The sequence below is a fragment of the Callionymus lyra genome, chromosome 8 (assembly GCF_982586985.1).
Source record: "Callionymus lyra chromosome 8, fCalLyr1.hap1.1, whole genome shotgun sequence".
Lineage (NCBI taxonomy): Eukaryota > Metazoa > Chordata > Actinopteri > Syngnathiformes > Callionymidae > Callionymus > Callionymus lyra.
The window spans coordinates 14,102,711-14,127,790 of record NC_141825.1 but is presented as its reverse complement, the minus strand read 5'-3'; the positions used below and the strand labels follow the sequence as shown (position 1 = coordinate 14,127,790).

At 41.1% G+C, this 25,080-nt stretch overlaps 1 protein-coding gene across 1 annotated transcript in view; it reads left to right on the top strand.

Annotated features, from left to right (window-relative positions):
- The first annotated feature begins 311 nt into the window (after positions 1–311).
- Positions 312–25,080, top strand: part of LOC148073745 (transcription factor Maf-like) — a 54,381-nt gene continuing 29,612 nt past the window's right edge. Inside the window, exons 1-2 of the mRNA XM_087797116.1 lie at positions 312–1,726; positions 6,873–6,939. Coding sequence (XP_087653242.1) covers positions 747–1,726; positions 6,873–6,900 — 1,008 coding nt within the window. The 5' untranslated portion in view covers positions 312–746 and the 3' untranslated portion in view covers positions 6,901–6,939. The remainder of the gene's footprint in view (positions 1,727–6,872; positions 6,940–25,080) is intronic.

Here is a 25,080-nt window from a genome sequence, read left to right as displayed (position 1 = left end):
AAATGTTTTTTTATTTCGAGGGGTGTTGTTGCGGGAGTTAAATTTTGTTAATCCGAATAAAATTGCCGTTGAATTAATCTTTGTTTGAAAAATGATGTAGAAAATAATGTGGAATATTCGACTCCGTGTTTTCCGCTCGGAAAACTTCACTTTGTACACGGTATGCTAAAGAGTTCCGAGTCCGCGACCCTCATTGGCAGAGTCGGAGTCAATTTCATATTTGAGTCGTGACGTCAGAGCGCATATAAAGCAAGCCCATGCTTTTAACTCGTCCACTGACTGATCCCAGAAAGAAAAAAAAAATCTATCAATCCTTGGGTGGAGTTTTCTTTTTTTTTCTTCCCCCCCTCCACCCCACGATTCTCCACGACTGTTTGCCCGGGACACGAACCTCCTCAAATTGGCGCACTAATCCTAAAAGGAGCCATGAAGTGTTAAATGGTGCAAACAGAGAGAGCGGCGCTCAGACACGCGCACACCGGGAGAGAGGGAGGAAAGCGCTGCTGCGTCTGTGCAACACAGACTCAGAGAGAAAGAGAGAGAGAGAAAAAAAAAGAAAAAAAAAACTTATCGACTCTCTAAAGCGAGACCCTGCGCCGCGCAATTAGTGCGTAAAAGTCCACTTTTTTCCTTGGGTTTTTTGAAGAAAATAAATAAAGAAATCAAAGCTGGCTCAGTGCGTGTCTCAGCAGCCCACTTTGACAGGTGCTCCTCACCCCCTTTGGAGGACTGTCAACAGCAAGAGGATGGCATCAGAGCTGGCAATGAGCAACTCCGACCTGCCCACCAGTCCCCTGGCCATGGAATATGTTAATGACTTCGATCTGATGAAGTTTGAAGTGAAAAAGGAGCCGGTGGAGCCCGATCGCAGCATCAGCCAGTGCAGCCGCCTGGTCGCCGGGGGATCCCTGTCTTCCACCCCGATGAGCACGCCGTGCAGCTCGGTGCCCCCCTCTCCAAGCTTCTCGGCGCCCAGCCCGGGATCAGGGAGCGAGCAGAAGGCGCACTTGGAGGATTTCTACTGGATGACCGGGTACCAGCAGCAGCTGAACCCCGAGGCTCTGGGCTTTAGCCCGGAGGACGCCGTAGAGGCTCTGATCAGCAGCAGTCACCCGCTCCAGACCTTCGACGGGTATGCCAGGGGGCAGCAGTTCGGCGGCGCGGCCGGGACGGGGGGCGCCATGGCCGGGGAGGAGATGGGCTCCTCGGCGGCCGCCGTGGTGTCCGCGGTCATCGCCGCCGCCGCGGCTCAGAACGGGGTGAACCCGCACCACCACCACCACCATCACCACCACCACCACTCGGGGGCCCACCACCCGTCGTCCGGGTCCCAGTCCAGCAGCGGGGGCTCCAGCCACCAGCACCTGCGCCTGGACGACCGCTTCTCGGACGAGCAGCTGGTGACCATGTCGGTGCGGGAGTTGAACCGGCAGCTCCGCGGGGTCAGCAAGGAGGAGGTGATCCGTCTCAAGCAGAAGAGGAGGACGCTAAAGAACCGGGGCTATGCCCAGTCCTGCCGCTACAAGCGGGTCCAGCAGCGGCACGTCCTGGAGGGCGAGAAGACGCAGCTGATGCAGCAGGTGGACCACCTCAAGCAGGAGATCTCCCGGCTGGCCAGGGAGAGGGACGTCTACAAGGAGAAGTACGAGAAACTCATCAGCACCGGCTTCAGAGAAAACGGGAACACCGGCAGCGAGAACAACCCTTCGTCCCCGGAGTTCTTCATGTGAGTCTCGGCGCTGAAAACTTTTTTAGATCCAGACCCTCACGCAGAGAAACTTTTTTATTCACATTTGAGCGCAGCTTTTACATTAAAGGACACGACACTTATATTTTCACCACATCATGCATCGTCAGGACTCTTTTAAAAACATGTGTGTTTTTGTAAAAATCCCCCGCAGCAGCAGCAACGTTCATATTTGATGTGGTATTATTTTTATTTTACATTCATTTGGTGATTTATCGCCTCATGTTCATGTCATCCATCCGACTGTTGTACAAACCCTTCACAGAAGTTTGAAGTTGAAACAAAAAACTGTGAAAGTCATGCATGCTGGTCATGTTTTTCTTCTTCTTTTCTACGTGTATTTGAACAAAAAAAAGAAAAACTCTGATTCTCGGCCTCATCCCCATTTTGGGGGGTTTTTATTTGTAAAAAATAAATCTGAACTCGTATCACTTAACACTCCTGGACTGTTTTTGATTTTCCAAAATTTATCAACAAGTGAAACTGACGGTAAATTCTACTGAAGATTCATATAGTTTCATAAAAAAGGTAATTTTTGTTCCTTTTTCATTAACTTCAAAATGTTTCATCAAAAGACCTGAATGAATGGAATCATGAACGCCTTATTATTAGTTGTCATTCAATTTACTTTTGTTCTACGTGGTTGTCGTCTCTCTTCCATTAAATATATATATATTTTTAATATAATTTTGACTTATTCTGCTCTCACGTCGAGCTGTTGCGCGGCGCACACGCGCGTAAAACAACTGCTTCTTCCCGAATATATTTTTGTCTTAAAATAAATTCATATATTTACCATTTCCCAACAAACAAACAACAAAAAAAAGCCTCTACCTGTTTTACCTGTTGCCACGAAATAACTCAGCGAGAAAATAAACACTTACATTTTTCAAGGCCTGAAAAATCGAGCACATGTGATCCGAACATGTTTCAGTCAATGATTGATAAAAGTGTAAATTTGCACTTTTTTTTACTCTCCTTTAGTCTGGTCATGGTTGATGTGTAATCCCACCTCCCCCCTTCTTCAGCTAAATATATACGAGGAATAAAATATAAAAATGAATTTAAATACACTCTAAAAGGTGGTTAAAATGTTAATATTTTTGTTCATATTGACACAAATATATGTTCACACAAAAGTGACATTTCCACCCTGCAGCTTGAGCTGCTAACCACTGCTGATGTGATTTATCTCTGGCAGGATTACATTACTTCGCAGCAGTAAAAAAAAAAAAAATCTAACCTGATTAATATTTGGCGATGGTTATGACGCGGAGGGTATATATTGATGTAATTCACCACTTCCACTGGAAAGAGCCTTTATTGGACTGCTGAGCGGAAATGGCTGACAAGGCTGAATTACTGAGCAGCAGGATTTGCAGCGACTGGCAGGTTTGGAGGGGAAAAAGTGATCACAAATATTGGTGATGTGGGGGGGGTGGGGGGGTGGGGGGTGAGAACAGGCCAGGCAAGAAAGTGAGGAGGAGGTCTGAGGAGTATAGTCAGGTGGGTCGGTGTGATGGGATGTAAAAAAAAAGGACAGGAAATATATCTTTAAAAGTTCTTTTTTCCCGGAGCCCCAAAGCCAGACGTGTCAAAACACAGCTGTCCTGCTCTGATCTCGAGTCTCGGGGATAAGATGTAAAAGCATGATCCCCGAGCGACGCTGTTCTTTGTGATTAAACGTGAGTGAGAGACAGAAAAAGGCAAAGAGATGCTGGCGGCCGTCCTGCTGCTCCTCTCAGATGATAAACGATCAGAGATGTGTCCTAGCTGAGAGGGAGAAGGGGCCCTTTTAGTGGTTCATGTTCCCACTAATTTATGGCCCCGGTATCTGATTAGGTCAATATAGTGTGCGATTTAATTACATTTGTGTTACAACCCAGGACTGAAGACGCTTGGGTCCTGACGTTGGGGTTAGCCGACTCCTGGTTCTGCGGGGGCACCTGGAATCTTCTCCTGCATCTCCAGGGGTGGGGGGGGGTTTATAATTTATGACAGACTCGGGGTCCGGTTCAGGCTCGCTCTTTAATCCTGCATCACGGTGAATAATGGTGCGACACAGGCGGACAAGTGGATGCAGGAAGCACGACTGTTGGTGCAGCACTCACACACATTATTAATCTTATCAATATGAAGTGTAATTCTATTCCGCTGCCACTCGTATTGACCAGTGCAGCGAGATCATTCGCAGTCTGTCCAATGATTAAGTTATTAAAGATAATGCAGTTGTCTGCTGTCACAATATTGGACTTCTTCTGCTGCAGGTCAACGATGGGAAATCGCTGTGAAATATATCAGTATTGACACGCGAATCATCATCTTTGCAGCTTTAATGCTACGGGAATGAACAGCAGGAGGATGTTGCACTTTGTTTAGAGTCTATCTGTGTGAGTGCTCGATAAGTGTGTGTGTGTGTGTGTGTGTGTGTGTGTGTGTGTGTGTGTGTGTGTGTGTGTGCGCTTGACCTTGTCGGAGAGTGCTCAGCTTTTACAAGACAGGGTGACACTTGTGCTGATGGTTCTAATGTCACCATACAATAAGTAAATAGATGGAATACAGTATTAACTAGCCTTGAGTTAAACACATACTGTTTATAATCCTTAGTTATTACACGACACCTACACTTAACTGTACCCCCTAATTTTTTTTAATGCATCAAAGAGTTGGTTTTCTTCCCCTTTCAGTCTCTTCCCTGGTTTCAAACATACTAATGTATTACAGTGTAATTACAAAGTTGGTTTATAAATTCAAAGCCAACATTGATCCATGTATCTTTGGCATGACATCCAGAGAGGACTGTGATCATCTGTAACCTTCTCAGGAATTCTCAAATCATCGTCACCATCACTGTCCTGACCTTTGGTTTGTCGTCGTCCAAACTGTGCGTTCAGATGATTAATCGTCGCCTTTTGTTTTCCACTTGAATTCCCTAAATTAGGCCTCAGCTAATTTCAATTGTTTTCCATCGACGCTTAAATGTACCCCCCCCTCCCTCCCCCAACCAGTGTTATCATGGTAAGCATATTTAACTAATGTTTTCCATCAGTATTATTTGTCAAACACAGAACCGAGGAAGCGTCGTTTTTTGTCTCGTCCAAAATATCATCCAGCGGCTGAGAAAGTACTTTGTTATCCACTGGAGACGAATCATAGCTTGAACAAGCTCGGATATAAAATCAAACTCGACTGTTTGTTAAATCAGTAAATAAAAAAAAAAGGGCAGATTCCGAATGAGCAATGTGTGAACGTGAAGCCCTTCTTTATTGAACTCAGTATTGAACAAACACTTGATCATTCTCAGCCACTTCAATCCCAGGAACATTTTTTTGTTTCCCCCCCATATTCATTTCCTTGATTCATTCCTGGTGCACCCCTGCGAATATAAAAACAACGGCTTCACATCGAAAAGAGGAAACAATCTCTTAATCTACATCTGCATCCCTCCGCACAATAAACATTTACATTTAGAGTGATTTAAATCTGTTGTGTTTATGTTCCTCCTCTTCCTCTGTCCATCATCTCGCGCCCGCCATGCAGAGCCTTCGCTCGCCGTCGCTTCCCCCTCGCCCTGACTTATGTGTCATCTCTTGCAAACCCTAATAATTCCACTTGTCCCCCCGCTGTCGCCCCCCCGCCAGCACTCGTGAAAGTTTACATGCTGATTTTTATTTTCCCTCCCGGAGGGAAAACGTGATTATCGTCTACTGGACCGTGTGTTGTTTTGAGATTCAACAGTAGGAAGTGTCGATGAATTAACTCATAAAATTATATCTGTCATCAGTTACGCCATTAAAAGAATCCCTCGGATTCGAATCTTCTTTATTTAATCCGTATCTCTTGAGTCTTTCCGCCTCAATAGTGAGTAACTTAAGGTCACATGACCTCAGTTCTTGATAGCGAGTTGGTGTTGATTAGCATCTTAGCTAGCATGCTAGCTTTGTATAGCTAAACATGTGTCGCTTTCTCGCCCACATTTTATTTGATTAAAAGTTGGAATCTTTTAATCTTTACTGAAACAAAGAATACATTTGATTTTGATTAGTTGTGTTATTAAAATTCAATTTATTATGTTTTGTAGCACATATCTATCTTTTCTACTCTAAGCAAGTTTGAACCCTGTTTTGTGTTATTTTCACTTAAAAAAAAACTCTATCAAAATAGATAATGCGATACTTTAAATATCAAACAAGAAGGGTAAAAATCCCCTAATTATATAATGTGTTAATTAAAATACTATTTCCTGAATAAATAAAGTAAAACATGTAATAAATGCAACATCTTACTTCATAAATTTGAAAAATAAATCTTACCCACTTATCAAACGTAAGCTAATGAATCAACAAACTTGTTATTAATGTTAATAAATAGATAGTTTCAAATGTAGAGAAGCATCGGTTGTGTGTGTTAAAAAAGTGTGCGTCACACCTGGACATGATGGTGACCCCTGTGTGTTCTCGCGGCGTCTCGACGGAGCAGGAAAAGGTGATTTAGCCTTTTGCACGACTCGACTGCCCATCTGTCTCTCAGCCAGTCAAACAGACATTGATCTCTCTGACGCACCAAGGTGACTCCCCGCCTTGTTCCCGCTACCAACAAAAAAAAAAAAAACCTCTCGCTTTCGTCTGTACCTGGGAAAGGCCTTGACCCCCCCAGACTGTAGCAGCACTCGACACGTGGTCTTCACTCGTCCTGCTCGCCACACTCGTGTCTAATGTCGGGCCAGCAGTGTGTGTGTGTGTGGCCGAGTGAGTCTGCAAAGTTAGCGAGTGAGTGCACAGGTCAGAGTCCGTTTAGCCCGAGCGTGAGTCGGATCACAGCGAGAAGAAAAAGGTTCTCATCGTTGACTCACGATGGATCATTGTGCACTCCTTCTTTTCATCGACTTCCTCCATCAGCTGTTCATTTAAAGCAGAGTTTAGCATCACATGAATAGACACCGTTAAACCATCACACGAAAGGCTGGTAAACAAAGTATTTCCTTCAAAACACTTTTGGTTGATTGTGATTATATTTTAGGAAAGAGAATTTCAAATCATACACTGATGCGATCTCTTGTTTTTACATTCCCAGAACTTGTTCACAGCTTTTATATTGGAATTTTTTCCTTTCTGTATTTTGGCAGGACGTCGAGAAAATTCCTCCATCTGTGATAGTTGTGATCTCCGTGTCCCACCACCCTGGAGTCTGAGGTAAACAGCTTTTCATTTTATAATATTTGTTAACTAATTAGTTGTAAGTAAATGTATGGCTAGATATTGGGATTTATTCTTTTAATTCAATGTATTCATAAAATGCGATCAGGTGAGTACAGCTCAAAGATCTTGTTCTTTGGAAGTTTTATTTATAGATATTTTCATATGTATGTTCACTGATTTACATATATTGTTTGTTTTTTTTTGGGGTGGGGGGGCTGTTTGATTGACGCGAGGCTGACATGCAGAGTACACATGGGATGAGCGTGTGAACTGTTGACCTCCACGCTGACCTGCTGAACCTCCGACTGACTCTCGGTGGAGAGGAACGCTGTAGAAATGACTGTAACTCAGACTGACGTGTGGATGGACGGGCGTGAGAGGAAAAACAACATGGCTGAAGACGACCACTTAAAAACTTGTTATAAATGTTGTGCTAAAAAAGATGAAGCCAATGTTTTTTTGCTTACATTAAGAAAAAAAAATGCTGCTATAAATGTATATATACATTAAAATAATTCACCTTCTAACTGCTTTATTGGGGGAAGTAAATAACGTTAATTCCACAATATAATTCTGCTTTGCCATATTTAATTCCACTAAAAATGTTTTTATCTAATTCACTATGCATTGGCAAACACGAACCGAATCTCTAAAACTTAAGTGGTCTTAAGGTTCCTCCCATACGTGGCGACTAATGGACTATTAAACTAAGTGTCTTCTCAAAGCACCAGAGTAAGCAAAGTTCTAAAAACATCTCGTGTAGAAGGAGGAGGAACTTCTGGACCGTAGACAGACAGGGTAACCAGAGGCAGACGATGACCTTCTCCGGAGGATCTGGAGTCTTTATTTAAAGGTCTGGTCAATGTTGCTGATGTATCAGAGCTGCAGCTGCGCGACTCATCGCCGCGGTAACTCGACTCCAGATGCACACGCAGGCTGGACACCTGAGTTTTTCTACGCAGGCGAGAGGCCGGACAGTTGAAAAGCACCAGCATCAGCAGAGGGCTAGACTTACGGCGCAGCAGACACAATACTCCGCCTTCAGTATCGTGTTCCGTCTACGGTGTATGCAGTTCTTTCGCTTTTTATCTAACTTATATCTTCTTCATTTCACTGCATGTATCAACGTAATGAGGTTCAAGTGCGGCTACATTTATGCGTCAGGTCAGAGTAGAACTTGAAAACTCATCATGTAGAAATGTTCATGACGGATCTATTTTATACTGTCAGAATATAAATTGTTCAAATTGTTTATTTGGGAACTTGTTTCTACACTATTTGTCACGTTTTCTTTTCGTGGGTTTTTCTTTACCATCAAAATATAATTATTTTTTCTAAGTTTTGTATTATATTTGTACTTCCTACTCAGTTCAAAATTACTTATTTAAATTAATATGCAATTCGATGTATTTAATCTTATTCTATGTATTTATATTTATTAAATTAAATTCTATTTTGTACTTTCAACACCACAACCCTTCATAAAAAAAAAAACAGTTTTAAAAACATTAACAATAAACCTGGTCAGATTTTTTATCATTTAAAAAAAAAAATCATAGTTGTTTTATGGATTAAACATATGTGAAACTAAATTATAAATACCAACTTTAAAACTTCTTTAAACTTTAATGTAGTGTCTTTTTTTCGGTAGGTTTTTACCCTCCTTTGACTTGACTCTCCTCACGACAGTTTGTCATCCTTTCAAAAAAAAATCTGCCATCCTTAGTCGGGAGAAAACATCTCATAAAAACTTAATTAATATATATTTTTTAAAATGTGTCTTGCTTTTCCCTTCAATTTCAATATTTCTCTTTCAATATTTTGAGTTAAATGTAGTTGTTTTTACAAGAGTTTCCAGAGAAACATCTGCTGTGACAAGCTAGCACTGATCCGGGGTCGCATCACCCAGCAGCAGCAGCGTGTATATTCAAACGTTAAAAATAGAAAAAAAAAAGAAAGTAATCCAGGGTAGGTGAGGCAGGACACCTGCCCGAGTCTTTTTGTGTGCGTTTGTGTAGCAGCACGTGCTCCACATGTGTGTCTGCAGAGTTGGAACACCTGCGTGCTTCAGCACTTTCTGGCAGCGAGGAGCGCTGAGGTCACGGGCTGCAGAGTGGAAGAGGGCACATTAGAGGAAGCTTCGCAGCCCCCCCAACCAACCCACCCCCCCGACACGCCGACACCTTCCTCCCTCCGAGTCTCCCTCGCATCGTGCCGGGGTGAGACGGCCACTTGGAAAGGGGGACGGGGGGGGAGGGGAGGGGAGACAAGGTGCCTCTCTAGATGTCACTGATAGCAAACGTGCTAATGGCGTTAGCACGTAATGAACGGCGGAGGATTTCGTCATTTCATTTTTTTTGAATAATATTAAATTCTAATATAATAGTTTGCATATCGGCGAGCGAGGACTTTCTTTATCGTGATCTCTTTCCTAGCCTGACTTCACGGAAGTGTGCGTTTTTATTTCACAACAATTTGGGAAAAGCAGACACTGATTAAGTGAAAATAAAAAGGATTTGTAAAAGTCCACAAACCGACGACAGAACAACCATGTTTAGCGTGGATTGGAACAAATGTGTTGTGTGTTTTTGTCTCGGCGGTTCTAAAAACCCGAGCCGGCGCCGGCGCCCTGCAGTCACACCGCTAAACATCAACCTCTTTTTTTAACTTATGTTAATATACCATCTCAACTTTGCTGGAATTGTGCTGTTTTAATTCAAACATAATTAGTTGTTAAGTGTGTGTGTGTGTGTGTGTCAGAGCCAGGGTTGTCCTCAGGTTGTGACTGTGTGTTCTCAGCGTGATTGAGACAGTAACCGGTGATCAGCCGGAGGTTACTGGTGATATAATGTATTCCCCTAAATCAGCGCAGTCAGCAGCCCGGGGCCTTCCTCTCGCCCCCCAGCCCTCTATCCTCACACACACACTCTCTCTCACACACACACACACTTGCATCACCGTGCTCTCCTTTTTTTCTTTTTTTTTTTGGGTCCCCTGCAGTGTCGATCCAATGCTAGCAGATTAGCGTTTCAGCCGGTCTCTAATTGAATCCCGACTCCCTCTTCTGCCGAGATGTTAACATGCCACAATGCTAACAGACTCTGGGCTGTGTTTCACACCCTCCAGATGAAATCCACTCGCAACATGATTAATTCAAAGCTTCAAACTATATCTTCTGCGTGCCCTCGAGGACCATCTTTCATCGCTATCAGCCGGCGAGAACCTCTGCGTTTTTTTTTTTATCTTCTTCAGTCCATTTCTTTTTTTTTTAAAACAAACTCTCCATAATATCGGTGTTGTCGTTCATCCGCCCGTTTCCACTTACTTTTTTATCCCTGGCTCACCGACGTCGGCGCCGCACTTTTAATGGCACATATTTCCTCGGTTGAAACAGAATGCATCTCCTGCTTGTTAGCTTGATGAATAACCAGGCTGCCAGAAAAGTGCTGAATTTGAGCTTCCAGCCTCTATTTTCTGCTGGATGACATTAATTTTAAGTGCTGAGAAGGAGCTAACTAATACAGACAAATAAAGAAGGAAGGGATGCAGGCGTCCACTCGTGCACGTTTGTCCACGTGCACACGTGTGATGTCACTCACTGGCTCCGTATACTATAATGGCTGACTGTAGGAGACGGACTGCAGACTGTCTCCATTTCTTTCCATCTTTTTCTGTCCCATACAGTCTTATCGAGAGTGTGTGTGTGTGTGTGTGTGTGTGTGTGTGTGTGTGTGTGTGTGTGTGTGTGCATACAAGAGTCATGATTAGATTAGAAGTATAGGAGAAGCAGTTTTAGTTATTTTAAGTTGAATTTTATTACACATTTCTTTCACAATTGCACAGTTTTTGCGTGACATATTTCTACATGAATCCTGATTTAATAAACTATACACATGCTTGAGACCAATAGGAAGCTGCAGGACACTTTGTGATGTTGACTGAAGCTTTCTCAAAGTTGTCAAGTTAAAAAAAAAGTCACACTTTACAGTCTTTTTATCATGAACTCTCGAGGAGACAGGATCACAACAAGATATAAAGCCGGCATATTTTCTTTGTAGCTCAACGGTTTAGCTTCTTATCAGTTTATAAGCCTCTTATTATTAATTGAAATCAAATGATCCAATGTTAATTCAAACACAATGATTACTTTCAGTCAGTATTGAACAGAAGAATAACATGTGATGTATGTCAAAATAATTGTGTTTTATCATTGATATAATTTAAAAAAGGACTAAATATTCTAAATAAAGACAATACAATTGTGACGATATCATGATATATATGTTTATTACTGTTAAGATTCCTTGTTTGCATCAAAAATGTGTTGAAGGAAAAATGTCAAAATAGTTTAACATCCTTTTTTATTATTTGTTTTCACAAAGGCATCTTTTTTTTGCAGTTTTTGTTGACAAAAGTTATACATAAACCAATAAATAACAATAAAATACATAAATAAATGAGATGAATTAAATTAAATACTAATTTGGTGTATTCAAGTAAGACTTTAATTGAATAATAAATGTAACACAAAAGGTACTTTAAATTTTTAACGGAAAGTTAAGTCCTGAAATGTAGCGTGACACAGACATCATGTGACACGCAGATCCAGCATCGAGTCACATGATGCAGTCAAGTCTCAGGGAGATATTTCCTCGTGCACGGCTCTGATTTTTTGACGCTCTCCTCACACTAGCAGCTCTCGCCGTCGTCGCCTCATACATTATTTTTTCACCATGTATAGTGCGGCGAATAAAAAGGTCAGCGGTCGAGCAACCGGCTCCATGTAACAATAAGATGCATGAAGTGAGAAGTGCAAGCCCTTCAATCAACGCCAGCAAGTAAAGTGTGTGCGTGTTCTCCTCGTGTGTCGCTATTCAAAAAATTCACTTTCCTAACTTCCTTTTTTAGCGAGAAGATTCCTCCTCTCTGTGCATGTTTTTAAATCCGTCCGGCGTATTCATCACACGCTGTCATGTTGTGGTCACGTGACGGGCGGCAATTAAGGCTGATAAATCACTCATTCACAGGAGGAGAAGGAGGGATGGTACGAAGGAGGGGAAGAGGAGTAATGAGCAACCTTTTACTCTGTCACTGATATTTTATTCTTCGCCTCCATGCTGGATGTTATTGTGTCGGAGCAATATAGTGTGAACTGTAGCCAGCCGGGCTCATTGACTCATACAGGCCGAGACAAAGAGACAGATGGTGGTCGTTTGTGTGCTTTACTGTGATTGTGACCCGACTCTGTGCTTTTATTTACTGTTGGAGGTGTCTGTGTTTTCATGTGTGCAGCTGCAGGGAGGGAGATGATACACACTCTCACACACACACACACACACACACACAACACTTCACCTCCTCTCTCTGATGGATTCCTTCACGCTATAAACAGCAAAAAAACACGGATGACTCTGAGCGCAGCTACTTCACACGGCAAACAATTGCTAAATATGACTCGACCATCCTTTATTTTGTCATAAACATTTATACTCTTGGCAGGATTATAGTTTTTTTTTTTTTTAGCGAGCTGTGTGTGCTGAAGTGTGCGAGCAGTCCTCAGGTGTGAGTGGATCTCCCCGGCAGAGCGCTGGTGTGCATTACATCAGAATGTGTGTTTCAGCAATCCACGTCTGTCTGCAGAGATGCTACTAGCTTACTTACGTGATTAAAGATTCATGATGCACACACCAAAAAAAAAAAAACAAGCATCGTTGCATCTTGCTGGAGAAAACATGCAGAAGTGGAGTGAATACTTTTTTTTGAGTGACTTCTGGTGTCGTATCAACACAATAGAAACATATTGATAAATATTCTTAGCTAGAATTATTTGAGTTATAGTATATATTTTTTGGTTTGAGAGGAAGTTGTCCATCTTAGAGGAGAGGAATCAGCTCTGTACTGATGATAGACCACTAAGTAAGAAAAGCCAATTTAAGTTTCTTAAATCTGCATCAAATGTTCTTGAGAAAATCATTTAAGAACTAAAAAAATGCACTAATATAACGCATGCCTCTGCCAATGAGTCGATTTCTTCAAATAACACATGGTTTATACAAATAACTTCTTCATTATAGAACTTTTCTCCTAATGTAAAATTAATTGTGAAATATTTGAACCAGGGATTTTATCTTAGCCTCCTTAAAACTGTAGCGATCTTAAAAAGAAACCCTGAAGCAATTTTAAATTATGACTAGCAACTCAAAAAATGGACACTTTTTGTCCATTATTGACATTTTCATTTCCTGAAAATGTCATTTCCAACTTTTCAGATTTTTACATGTAATTTTGCTCCCAGAAAGAACCACAAAAACACCACATCAGCTCTTAGAAAAGAACTACATTTTCCTGCTTGACTATTGGGCACTGATTCTCATCCCTAACTCTTCTGAATAGAAATGACTTGATTACTATAATGTTTGAGAATCTCACGTCTGTCTTAGGTGGTAAAAAACAAACTAAGGGCCTAAATAAAATAAAATAAAATCATAAACGTTGATATTTGCCTTCATAAAATCATACAATATAATATTATGTCAGTTCCTGGTTTCAGTCATTCAACAATATTCGAGAATTTTCTGTATTTACTCTTTTCAAGTGGCTTTTTCTACTCAATAATCAGAAATAACGTTTGTACAAATGTCCCGTTACTTCTTCCTCCTTTAATGTTCGTCAAAAATCAAGCTGTACCAAACATCATAACTCGAGCTATAATATTCATCAAGTCTATATAACCTAATTCCAATGAAGATGTCAGTATTACCACACACACGTATGGAGATGGAGCCTGAAGTCGATCATGTCGAGGGATGTTGTGCGATGACGCAATAAACTGCTCACTTTTTTTTTCTGCTCACTTGCAAATGACAACCACGTGCTGTCGAACCCTGACCTGGAAACCTGGCGCGCGAATGAGAAACCTGCTGTGTTTATCAAAACACGCTAACAGAGGAGCGGGAGATGCTGCTAATTAAGTGTTTGTGTGCGTGTCAGTGGATACGTGTGTGTGTGTGTGTGTGTGTGTGTGAGCAGACACTCTTCTAGCATAACAAAAAAAAAAGGAATAAAAAGTCAAAATGAAAAGCTCACTTTCGACATTTGAAATTATTTATTTGCACACAATGCTTTATTAAAACATGTTTAGTCACATGATGTGAATGAAACTGAGTACATACAAAAGTATGAGTAGATTTATTTCGTCTAGAAGTTTTCTTGCTTTAATTAAATCCTAATATTGTGTGATGTTGTTTGATAATTGTAGTTTGATTTCATTACTTTATTGTTTTTTGCATTGCAGTTGTGAAGTGTGTTTCAACGTCTATATATTAGCTTTTTCCTAGTGTTTATTTTTACTATTTTATTATTATTTCCTTTGTTGCTCATGCTAAACCAAGAACTATTCTAGTTGTCTCTGACCAGAATATATTGATTCAGTTCATGGTGGATCTAGAGGTGAAATATGACCAGAGAAGTACATTCAAAAATTAGATTTAAAATAAAGAAAAATTAGTCAAAACTTTCGAAAGAAAACGTTTTACACTTGCTTTTTAAATTCTACTGAGTCCATGTTTTCTTTTTACTTAAAAAATATTAATCAAATACCTGCATTTTACCTTTAAGTATTCATAAAATATCCCAAAACATTACAAAAGCCACCTTAAAGTTTGACTAAATCAGCAATAATTCCTTCCACACTCGAAATCTAACTCAATCTGTCACATCCGACCCACTGCAGACTCAGCGAATCTGAACGAGAACGCCTAGATTTTTTGAGACTGATAAACGGTTAAAAATGCAGCATCTGATAATTACCGTAGTCACGTCACACTTTGCACCCCGAAAATAATCAAATCCTCATCTACACTTTGTCTGTCAATCTACTTATAAGATTCCTAAAATGGCACAGTGTATCTGCAGCTTTAGACAATCCCATCAGTGCAGCGTCAGCAGTTATGCCGGCGCGGCGGCGGATGTTGATTCCGAGAGTAGATGAAGAAAAAGCGCTCAATTTATCCGTCGATATATAGCTCCAACCTTCGCTGATGATCGTGAACTCTCGGTGACCACGGATGCTAACGCCCCCTGTGAATCCCCTCGGAGGTCTTTCGGCGGCCGGGTGTCAGAGGTCAGAGGTCGGAGCACAGGTGTTGAAAACAGTATTAAGGATTTTCGGTGTGAGATTCATCTTCGAAATCTGAAGTTCCTCGTATTGACGCGGCGATACCTGCCGGGGCCGGCTATTAGGGGACGCAACAAGGTCGCGGGTCAAGTACGGGCGGAGTTTAGAGGTCGGAGGTCATCAGGTTAAAGTCAAAAGGCCACGGTGATTGGTGGGCTAAAGGCTGCGGCCCGCTGGCCGCTAGTGATTTGGAAATCAAAGCCTCCCAATGATTTGTGCTTCGCAGCCCGATTTCTTTTTATTTGTTCGTCTCATATTTCACGGCTGCTCTGAATAATTAGATGCTCTTTTCATCGTCTATTAAGACTCTCATCCCTTCGCTCCGCTCTATGTTTTCATCTTCAAAGCTAAAACAGGGCGATCATTGCAATTTAATTACGACAAATCCCTTTGTGAATTTGCTCCCGTGTTTGTTTACATGCATGGATTTGCTGGCCTCGGCACTTTTTTTTTTTTCTTTTTTTTTTGTCAGTAGTTCAAAAACACGCGTTGCTCAATTGAAGGCGCGGATGAACTTGAGTCTATTTAAATAGATAAGAAGTGTTTTATTCCCTAATCAGAGGAATCTCCTGTCGCATTTGGGTCTCTTCATAATAACCCGGAGCATCGCTGCAGATCCCCCCTGACACACATGCAAACACACACACACATGCAAACACACACACACACACACACTTTAGAGGCGATATTGCAAACACAGCAATTCCACTTTCTCTCTCTCTCCAGGGAAAGAGCTTTGATAAATGAAAATAAATACTTTTCTTCATCCCAGTAAAGGGAGAAAACGGATGCAATGACAGGATTGACGATTCCATCTAAAGTTCATCGGTGACAAGAACGGCTCAAAAGTCTGGTCGTCAACAGTCCGTCGTGAACAGCATTTAAAGAAAAACAAACCGTTCATCTGTCTGTTTGTTCATCCACAAGGTCACACGAGCGTCTCCTTCTCCACCTTTTGTTTCCCTCTCCTCCGTCGGACCTCATTTCATTCAGCACTCCCAAACCTCTGACAGCTCCATAACTATAACTCTCTGCCGCCCGCCCTCTCCTCCTCTCTTCTCTTCATCCACAGCTAAATGACTCTGTCAGAAATAAAGAGGCCTTATCTTATCTACTGCCTCCACGGCTGGCGTACCCCGGCTGACGTCACACACACAAACACCTGAACACAAACTTATGATGGAAGGACACACACACACACACACACACCTCCACCGTTTATGACTGTCACTGTTTTGTCAGGAGAACCTGTCAGAGATTGTTAGCTCAACGTTTCTCTGTTTCTCTGGGTTTGTATCTGAGATATAGGGAAGTTAACGGATACAAATGTGACCCCGTGACCTTATATAAGGACTTTACATTTTTGACTTTTATATTTTTCACTTTCAGCCACATTTAGACAAAAATGAAAAGCAACTATTAACTTAAAAAGACCACTTTTTTATTTGGTGTAAAACAGCGACTTCCGTGTGACATCATTTCCTTAAAATCTTTTTATTTATGACCTGATGAGTCACAAGCACTCATGGACTCAGACTCCCACAATGCACTGCAACAGCGGAATCTATGCAGATTGTAATAGGCTGATTTATAATAACAGTTTAAGGGTAAAAATGTTTGGGTCATGTCTATTCAAGTATGAGATGAGTACACACACGCACACACACACGCACCGGCACAAACACACACATTGAAGTACACCAACTGTGTTTCATATATAAGTGATATTGGAAACAAAATCTCATAATATTACATCCCATGTCAGGAATGTACAGCATCTACCGAGTGAAAAGAGAAAAACAATATTTTACTTTTATTATTATTTTACTAAAGTATAGTTAAGAAAAAGATTTTTAAAAAAATGTCATTATTGTGACAGAAACTAAAAAGAATGAAACTAAAGTGGACAAAATAAAAGCAAGAACCAAGATATAAAGATATATAGATTTTTTTGGCACAAAAATCTCCCAAAAAATATAGTATATAAAACAAATAAAACCAATAACTTCATTTTAAAACTTTTCAAATGTATTTTTCAGGGAAGGCAAATGTCAGTCCAAAAACAAAGGGGTTTGGTTGGTTATATTTAGAGTTAAACAAGTATATATGTAAACAAACTAAACTCCTGGTTAGGGCCACATCATTTATAGTAAAAGAGACGTATTTAGCAACAAAGGCTAAACTTTGTATTCGCTTCTTATTATCTTAAACTGAGGAAAAAACAAAACATGTTAAAGTGAAAGTTATCCTTCTTTCCTTCAACGTCAAGATGCCAGATTTGATATGTGAACCGAGAATGAAGCTCAGATGATAAAGTCCAATCAGACGATAAGATCTGATCTGCTTATACGGCATCATTTTCCTCATGGAGGTAAAAGGTGGAATTTCCCGAAGTCATTTCCTGGTGATGGAGAGCGAGAGTGAGATCCACTCGCTCTGTGCAGCCGGAGGAGCTTTACTGTGTGTGTTTGTCTTCTGAGGGAGCGTATGAGCCACCTACCAGGCTCTCAGCAGGGGGCCGCGCAGGGATGAGAGGAGATTTGGGGGGCAAACGCACTAGTGGTAACCGGCTCTACACAACACACACACACACACACACACACACCCCCACACACACACACACACGGAACACATTCTCTCTCAACCAAACATCTCTTAAAGCCATATCACATTTCACAGAACAGATTTTTGATGTTTGTGCATTATGATGATTTCACACACACACACACACACACACACACACACACACACACACACACACACACACACACACACACACACACACACACACACACACACACACTGAGACAGTTCAAAGGGATCGAAGGTTAAGAGAAAACTCAATCGACGACGGGGCCTGGGAGGGAAAGTTATGCATATGTTTATTGAGCCACCTCACCTGAGCAAATCACATTTGCATGGTTGATGTTGGGCCCCCCCCCCCTTTTTGTCTGCGTCGGGGGCCCCCGTGCAGCAGCAGCAGAGGAAGAGAGGCAAGGAAAGGCATTTTCGCTCCGAAACAGAAAGTGGTATATGCGTATGCAAGGAAGCGTGAGAGACGTGGAGATGAAAGAGTGATCATTCCGTTTGCTACCCCGAGGCCTCTCGGAGCCCCGCGGGCCCCTCGCAGCTCCCCTGGCACGGGTCCCCGAAACAGAAAGCCCGGGCCCCCGCTAATTGGCCCCCGTGATAACACTGGGGAGAAAGAGGAGTTTGTGTAAAATCCCACACAGTTGAAAGCCTGAATTGGTGTTTTCTCAGAGAAATAATTTATTGGTTCTTCGTCGGAGGCTGTTTGATTTGTTAGCAGTCAAGACGTTTATTATGATCTGAAGCTCATTGAAGTCGGAAGCCAGTGAGAGACAATTAAAGCGTATAGTTCAAAGCTCCGGCTTCAGTCTTTAAACAGCTTGTTCGCCTCTAATTGTTTCATTATCTCCGTGTGCTTATTAAATGTTGGATAATTGTTAATTACCACGAGAGGATTTGTACAGGATTTGTCTCCAGTATCAAAACAAATTCATTAAAGCAAATGTATTTACAACAAGTGCGATGATAGCAGCAGGTACGCTGTGTTCTGGCGTGTGTGTGTGTGTGTGTGTGTGTGTGTGTGTTTGCTGTTTTAATGACTTTTTATTTGTCTGTTTGTTGGAATGGCCGCTTTAATTGAGATTCATAGGACGAACTAAATGAGATTCAAATGAGATTCATAGTTAATTGTAGCAGCACAGGTAATATGCAGATAGATTTAATGATGATTCAGTGTATCTTGAAGTCTAACAGGGTAGAACTAGACCCCGGGAAGACGCGCCCTGATTGTAAAGATGGGCTAAAGGAAAAAAAGAAAAATGATTAAAAAACAAACAATCAATGTAAATAAATACAATTAATAATTCACACTCAGGATACATTAGAGGTTTGTCAATCCAGACTGATCTTTGGATTGAGATGTTTAGATTTATTACGGTGGTTTTATAGGCAATAATGAAGTATTATTGATGGTTTTTATTCACTGGATGAGGGTCACCTGTTTGTCTAGGAATGTGGGGTTACTTGGCAAAGAAAGACCTATTATTAACAGTTATTATCATTACAATTAGATACTTTCTTAGTCAGTATCATTGTTGTAGTTCAAGTGAGATCCACTTGAAGATCCAAATTCCTATGTCAACATAACTTAAAATATATAATTTTATGATCTGCTGAGACACAAGCATCTGGATTCAAAATACCATAATGTAATGCAGCAGCTGAATCTCATCAGATAACTAGGGGGTGGATTTACAGATAGGGGGTGATTCACCAAGACTGTGCGTCTAAAAAAATAAAAAAGGTGCAACATTTTGGATGACATAAACAAGAACACCACATCATGAAACAGATGTTGAAGTATCATGATACATTGTCTTCTTTTGAAACACCACTAGATGCACTCTTAGTTTGAAAATTATACCAGGTTTCATTGAATTAGTAGATCAGGGACAAGGTTATAAAGCAGAGAGTGACATCTAGTGGTCTTTCAAAATAAAGTCAGTGTATCATGATACCTCATCAACCGTTTCATGAAGCCTCACCAACACATTACTACTGTTTGGACACAAAAAATGTTTAAAAAGAGAACTCCTGTTTGCCTCACTTACTGTCAACATATGAAATACGCATTTACGTAATTCTTCTCAAGACATTTCATCATTTAAACATTTAAACATCCAAAAACTTGCTTTTTTTCTGATTCCAGACACATCACTAAAACGCAAATGTACACTAATTGCTACCATTTTTCCCTTTTAGAATAAGACGCTAAGAAGAACTTTCTTGATGAATAAATCAAATAAACATCAATATTTCAAAGTCATACTTCTATACTTCCTGATCAAAATCCTCTGGTTCAAAAAACGAGTTCGACTCAAACTCTCCTGCAGCGACTCTTTTCAAACGTGATTAATCCAAGAAACAAAAGACACAGAGTTGCGCGTCTGATCCGAACACTCAACAGTTTTCTCTGTGTGGAATCCAGCTGCTCGCAACAGCTGGATCATTACAAGAGTGTAAAACAAAAGCTCCTGAGCTTGCAGATGCACACATGCGCACGTGTCAACATGCTTCTGTTACCTTCCATATATTTGTTTCCTCACGCCGCTGCTGCTGTTTGTACAGGCCCAGATGTCAACCTCTGGATAGTGTATATTTGTAGGAAGGCAATTTAGCATAATTTAACCTCATGAGAAATAAATAAAAGCTGCAACAGTTTGAACTTGTTTTCTCGGTGCGTTCGAGCAGCCCCGGCTGGTTAAAGCAGGCCCGAGTCTATCTCCTCCACCGCCGCAGTATTGATAGATGCTGCAGAGCCAGAGTCCACCGCTCCACTTTATTTCAATTAGCTCACAGGAAGTAGGAAATAACCTGCAAATCAATTGTCATTTCTACGCGGGGCCGAGGCTGCTGGACGGAGACTGGGATTCAATTTGTCCACCAATAAAAGATGATGGTGCCAAAACGAAGATTAAAGGGAAATTCAAACACACACTCTCTCGCGCTGTTGTGCAGTACATCATTAGTGATGCCGAACGCCTCCGAGGCCTTTCCCGCGATCCTTCTCAGGCTTCTGAGGAGATTCATCCAGAGCCAAAGTGCAATTAGGAATTAAAATCGACAAAATAATGAATTTAAATGTATGAGTTAATTATAATCACAGAGGTGTTTCAGGTCCGCCCCAGGGGTGTGTATTGGCGTGAATCTGGAAGTACGATGCGGATGAAATGATACAGGATAGTTTACAATACTGTAGGAACACAACTCGCGATACGATACATATCACAATACAGGTTCAACAATACGATACATTGTGATACAGTAATAAAACAACCGTGTATACAATACATGTCACGATACAGATTCAACAATACGATACATTGTGATACAGTAATAAAACAACCGTGTATACGATACATGTCACGATACCGATTCAACAATACGATACATTGTGATACAGTAATAAAACAAATGTGTATATGATACCTATCAAGATACAGGTGGAATGATGACATGTATTGCAATACTCTAGGAACACAACCGGGAATACGATACATGTCACGACATGTATCGTATCAGGTTAAAGAATACGATACATTGTGATACAGTTGTAACACAACTGGGGAAAAGATACCTATCACGATAGAGGTGAAATGATACAATATATTGCAACACTGTAGTAACACAACTGGCGATACGATGCATATCAAGTTACAGGTGGAATGATGAGATATATTGAAATACTCTTGGAACACAACTGGCAAAACGATACGTATCGTGATGTAGGTTAAACAATACGATACATTGCAATACTGTAATGACACAAATGAGGATACAATACATATCATGACACAGGTGCAACAATACCTTTTATTGCGATATATTGCCATACTGTAGGAACACAATATATTTGTAGAGGACTTGACTTTGAGGTTCCAGAATTTACAGACCAAATGACTTTTGACGGAGTTTCATTTGTTTTGAAACCAAAATATGTCCAAACATCAGCCTTAAAAGCTGCTGGAGTCAACTGTATCCTCTCATCCACAGTCATCGGCAAGGTTTTGTAGGGTCAAATTTTTCCAATAGTTGCAGAGCGCGTTATGACCGATGGAATCTAGAAGTTTAACTGCACAAAAATTTGCTAATACAATGAATATTTACATGATAATTGTAACTAATTTTCTTTTTTACCACACAAAAAATTGAACATCTTGCAGGATTTCATTGTTCCTTTTTATTACGGAGGTTGTAATGACTGCTGCCATCGAGCCACAAGAAGTTTAATTGCTACACAAAAATGTTAACTGTAAACATAAAAATTAATGTACACACAAGTTATGGAAATATAAACTGTTTTAATCTGGATTATTATGTTTTAATCCATACAGTGCTGTGGAATATTGATAGAGTATCGTGAAAAAAAGATTTATATATTTAAGTGTATCTATTTTTTTCTTACCCCCCAGTCAGCGCTTCGGATCAAAGTTGATTTTGTGTTTCAACATTTGCGATGAGCGCTTCAAACACTGCTTTCAACTCTTCTTTCAACATTGGATTTTCACGCTAAACTCTTACAAACGGTCACCAAACGGATATTTAAAAAAAAAAAAAGCTCTTTGCCGCTCGGGTTCAGACCTGAGGTCAATAAAGACTGCAGCAGTGCTGAATACACAAAGTTATATGAAGCATGATGGCATCAGAAAACAGTCATGTATGCACCTCCACTTTACTGCACATGACACTCAGACACACACACACACACACACACACACACACACACTCACACACACACACACACACACACACACACACACACACACACACACACACACACACACACACAAACACACACACACACTCCCCTGGAGACAGCGAGGCGAAGCACGCTGTGATTTGTTTGTGATTTTGGTGCAGTGGACTGGAGCCGTGCAGGTAGTAACTGTTTGATGGTTGGCTTTATTGAGACACTATATAATAGCGCTGACAGTTTATTCAGTGCGTGTCAGGAAGGGGGGATTTGTGACACAACAATGGCAGCGACACTCCCGCAGCATCGTGCACTTATCCAGTCTCCGTTCACTGCTCCGGGGGGAGGGCCGGGATCTGTTTGCATGTTTAATGTCACGGAACGCCGTGTGTGGCGCTCTCCAGAAAATGGGCTCTGATTTGAAGATAAAAACCAACCCAATTAGAGTAATTATTATCTTCATTAGAATCTGCGAGCGTTAAACTGGTCAAAGGGGAGGAAGATTTAGCTTCTGGATCCACCATCGCCTGGCCCTCTCGTGAACATCGTACGGATGTGGGATGAGAAAAACTTCTCTCATGTTGAGAATCTTCTGATTCAGTTGAGGTGATTTGGTGGGTCTGATTATTAAAGTTCCCCTCAACCTTTGAGGCAATTGTACCTGAACCTACTTGTTTAACATGTGGGACTAACGCTCAGTTTCATGGGTATATGATAGGGATGGGTCGACGAGGCTTCATGAAACAGCTGATGAGGTATCATGATACAGTGGCTGGGTCCCAAAATCGAGCACTTCTCAGAGTGCACTGGTTTATAGTACACATTAAGATGGCTAGTGTGAAAATTTCGACAGGATTGTACTGTCTCAAATCAAACACTGCTGCTACACACTTCGACAGCTTCTTCTTCTACTACTTTTTAACGCTGTTTTAACGCAACCAGAAGTTGGAACACTATCACTGACCCTAGACAGCACTTTTTGCCAATTGAAACAAGTTATTAAGTTGTGTTTCATTGTGTTATTTATGTTGTTGTGTTGTTTTGTAGTAAAATTCGTTTTTTCTCAAGATATTTACGCTGGTATCTGCTCCAATGATGTGTCGTCAGTGACGTATCTTACGTTTAGCGTCATATACGTCACTAAGATGGCGGCCTTTAAGGGTAGAAATTGTCCTTCGATCCACACTCATTGGGACGCACTTGTGCACTCAACATACTAAGTGTAAGTGCAGAAGTGCGCAATTTGGGACACACACTAGGTCTTCATTTTTAAAACCCCCCAGATGTCACTCTCTGCTCTATAGTCCTCGGCTCTGATCTACTAATTCCATGAAAAAAGACATGATTTTCAAACTTAGAGCACCATCTAGTGGTCTTTCCAAATGAAGACACTGTTTCATGATACATCATCAGCTGTTTCATAAGACCTTATCAACACATCAATAGTGATTTACACACCAGTAATACTCACCATTATGCTTCTTAAACTAGAATCTTAAACCAGGAACATGTGTTTATTAAGGTTGTCATGAATCACATTTTTCGTTATAGTTCATTGAAGCCACTTCATAGATAACTGAGCTAAAGTGATCCAAACACATGTACACGCAGGATTTTGATAACAATGTCGGAGATAAATGTAGTGATGTATCAGTAATACCTCAGTAAAACAAGTTTATAAATATGATGAAACACTTTCAACTTTAAAAAATCCTCTTTACATTTGTGTTACAAAGAATACATTTAGGGTTTCAGTGTCAGTGCGCTAATTGCTAATAGATTTGCTAACAACTTTGCAAATTAATCTGATTGTTAAGGAGACACTTTTTTTGTGTACATTGTTTTCTGCATCCTCTTGAGGTCATGACCTATAAATAATTACGTTAAATGAGAAAAAAGAATTAATAAATGTAAAGATAAAGCGTCTTAGGTTCAGAGCTATTTATAAAAAAGGTGCTTCTAGATAAACTCAAATCAAAACTATCGAAACAAGACGCGAGCTACAGGACGAAGAAGCCCAACTGCTCTCATTAGGATGTTTTTCGCTACAAAAAAAAAAACACACTTTCGCTTTTTGCACAAACTTTCCATCCAGCCAGTTATTCCCCGAGGTCTAATTCTCCCCCGGCTCGGCGGCCGGTCCTCCTCTCGGCTGCATGCTATTAGCTTCATGATTGGTTATTGAATTAGCTCCGCTGATTGGGTATCGAAGGTGCGAAGACTGATGAGAGGATTTGGCGACGCTTTCTTCCCGCAAACCTCATTACTCACACTCAGAGCGAGGAAGAAGTGCGCAACAAGCGGAATGACCGCGGGACTCAAACATCTATATGGATGATTGAACAACTTCAGGCCACAACAGGTAGAAGCTGGAGAGCACTTAGGATGCTGACGGACACCAGGAGAGGGTGAGGGTCTCGAGTGTCGTCGTCCCCCCCGAGAGAGAGCTGCTGAAGAGAAGGACGTGTGTGAAGATCCTCTGTGTTGATTCATGCTGCGTTTCATCCCACAATAAAGATTATGGATGATGATATTGATCTGGCCCGGAGGGGGGGGGGGCACGACTGGACCCGGTTGGAAGAAAAGAGAATCGGGCTCATTATCATTCTCAGACACAGCGAGGAAGCCCCCCCTCTCGGCTTGGCATGAGAGTGTGGATAAATGTGTGTCTCTATTG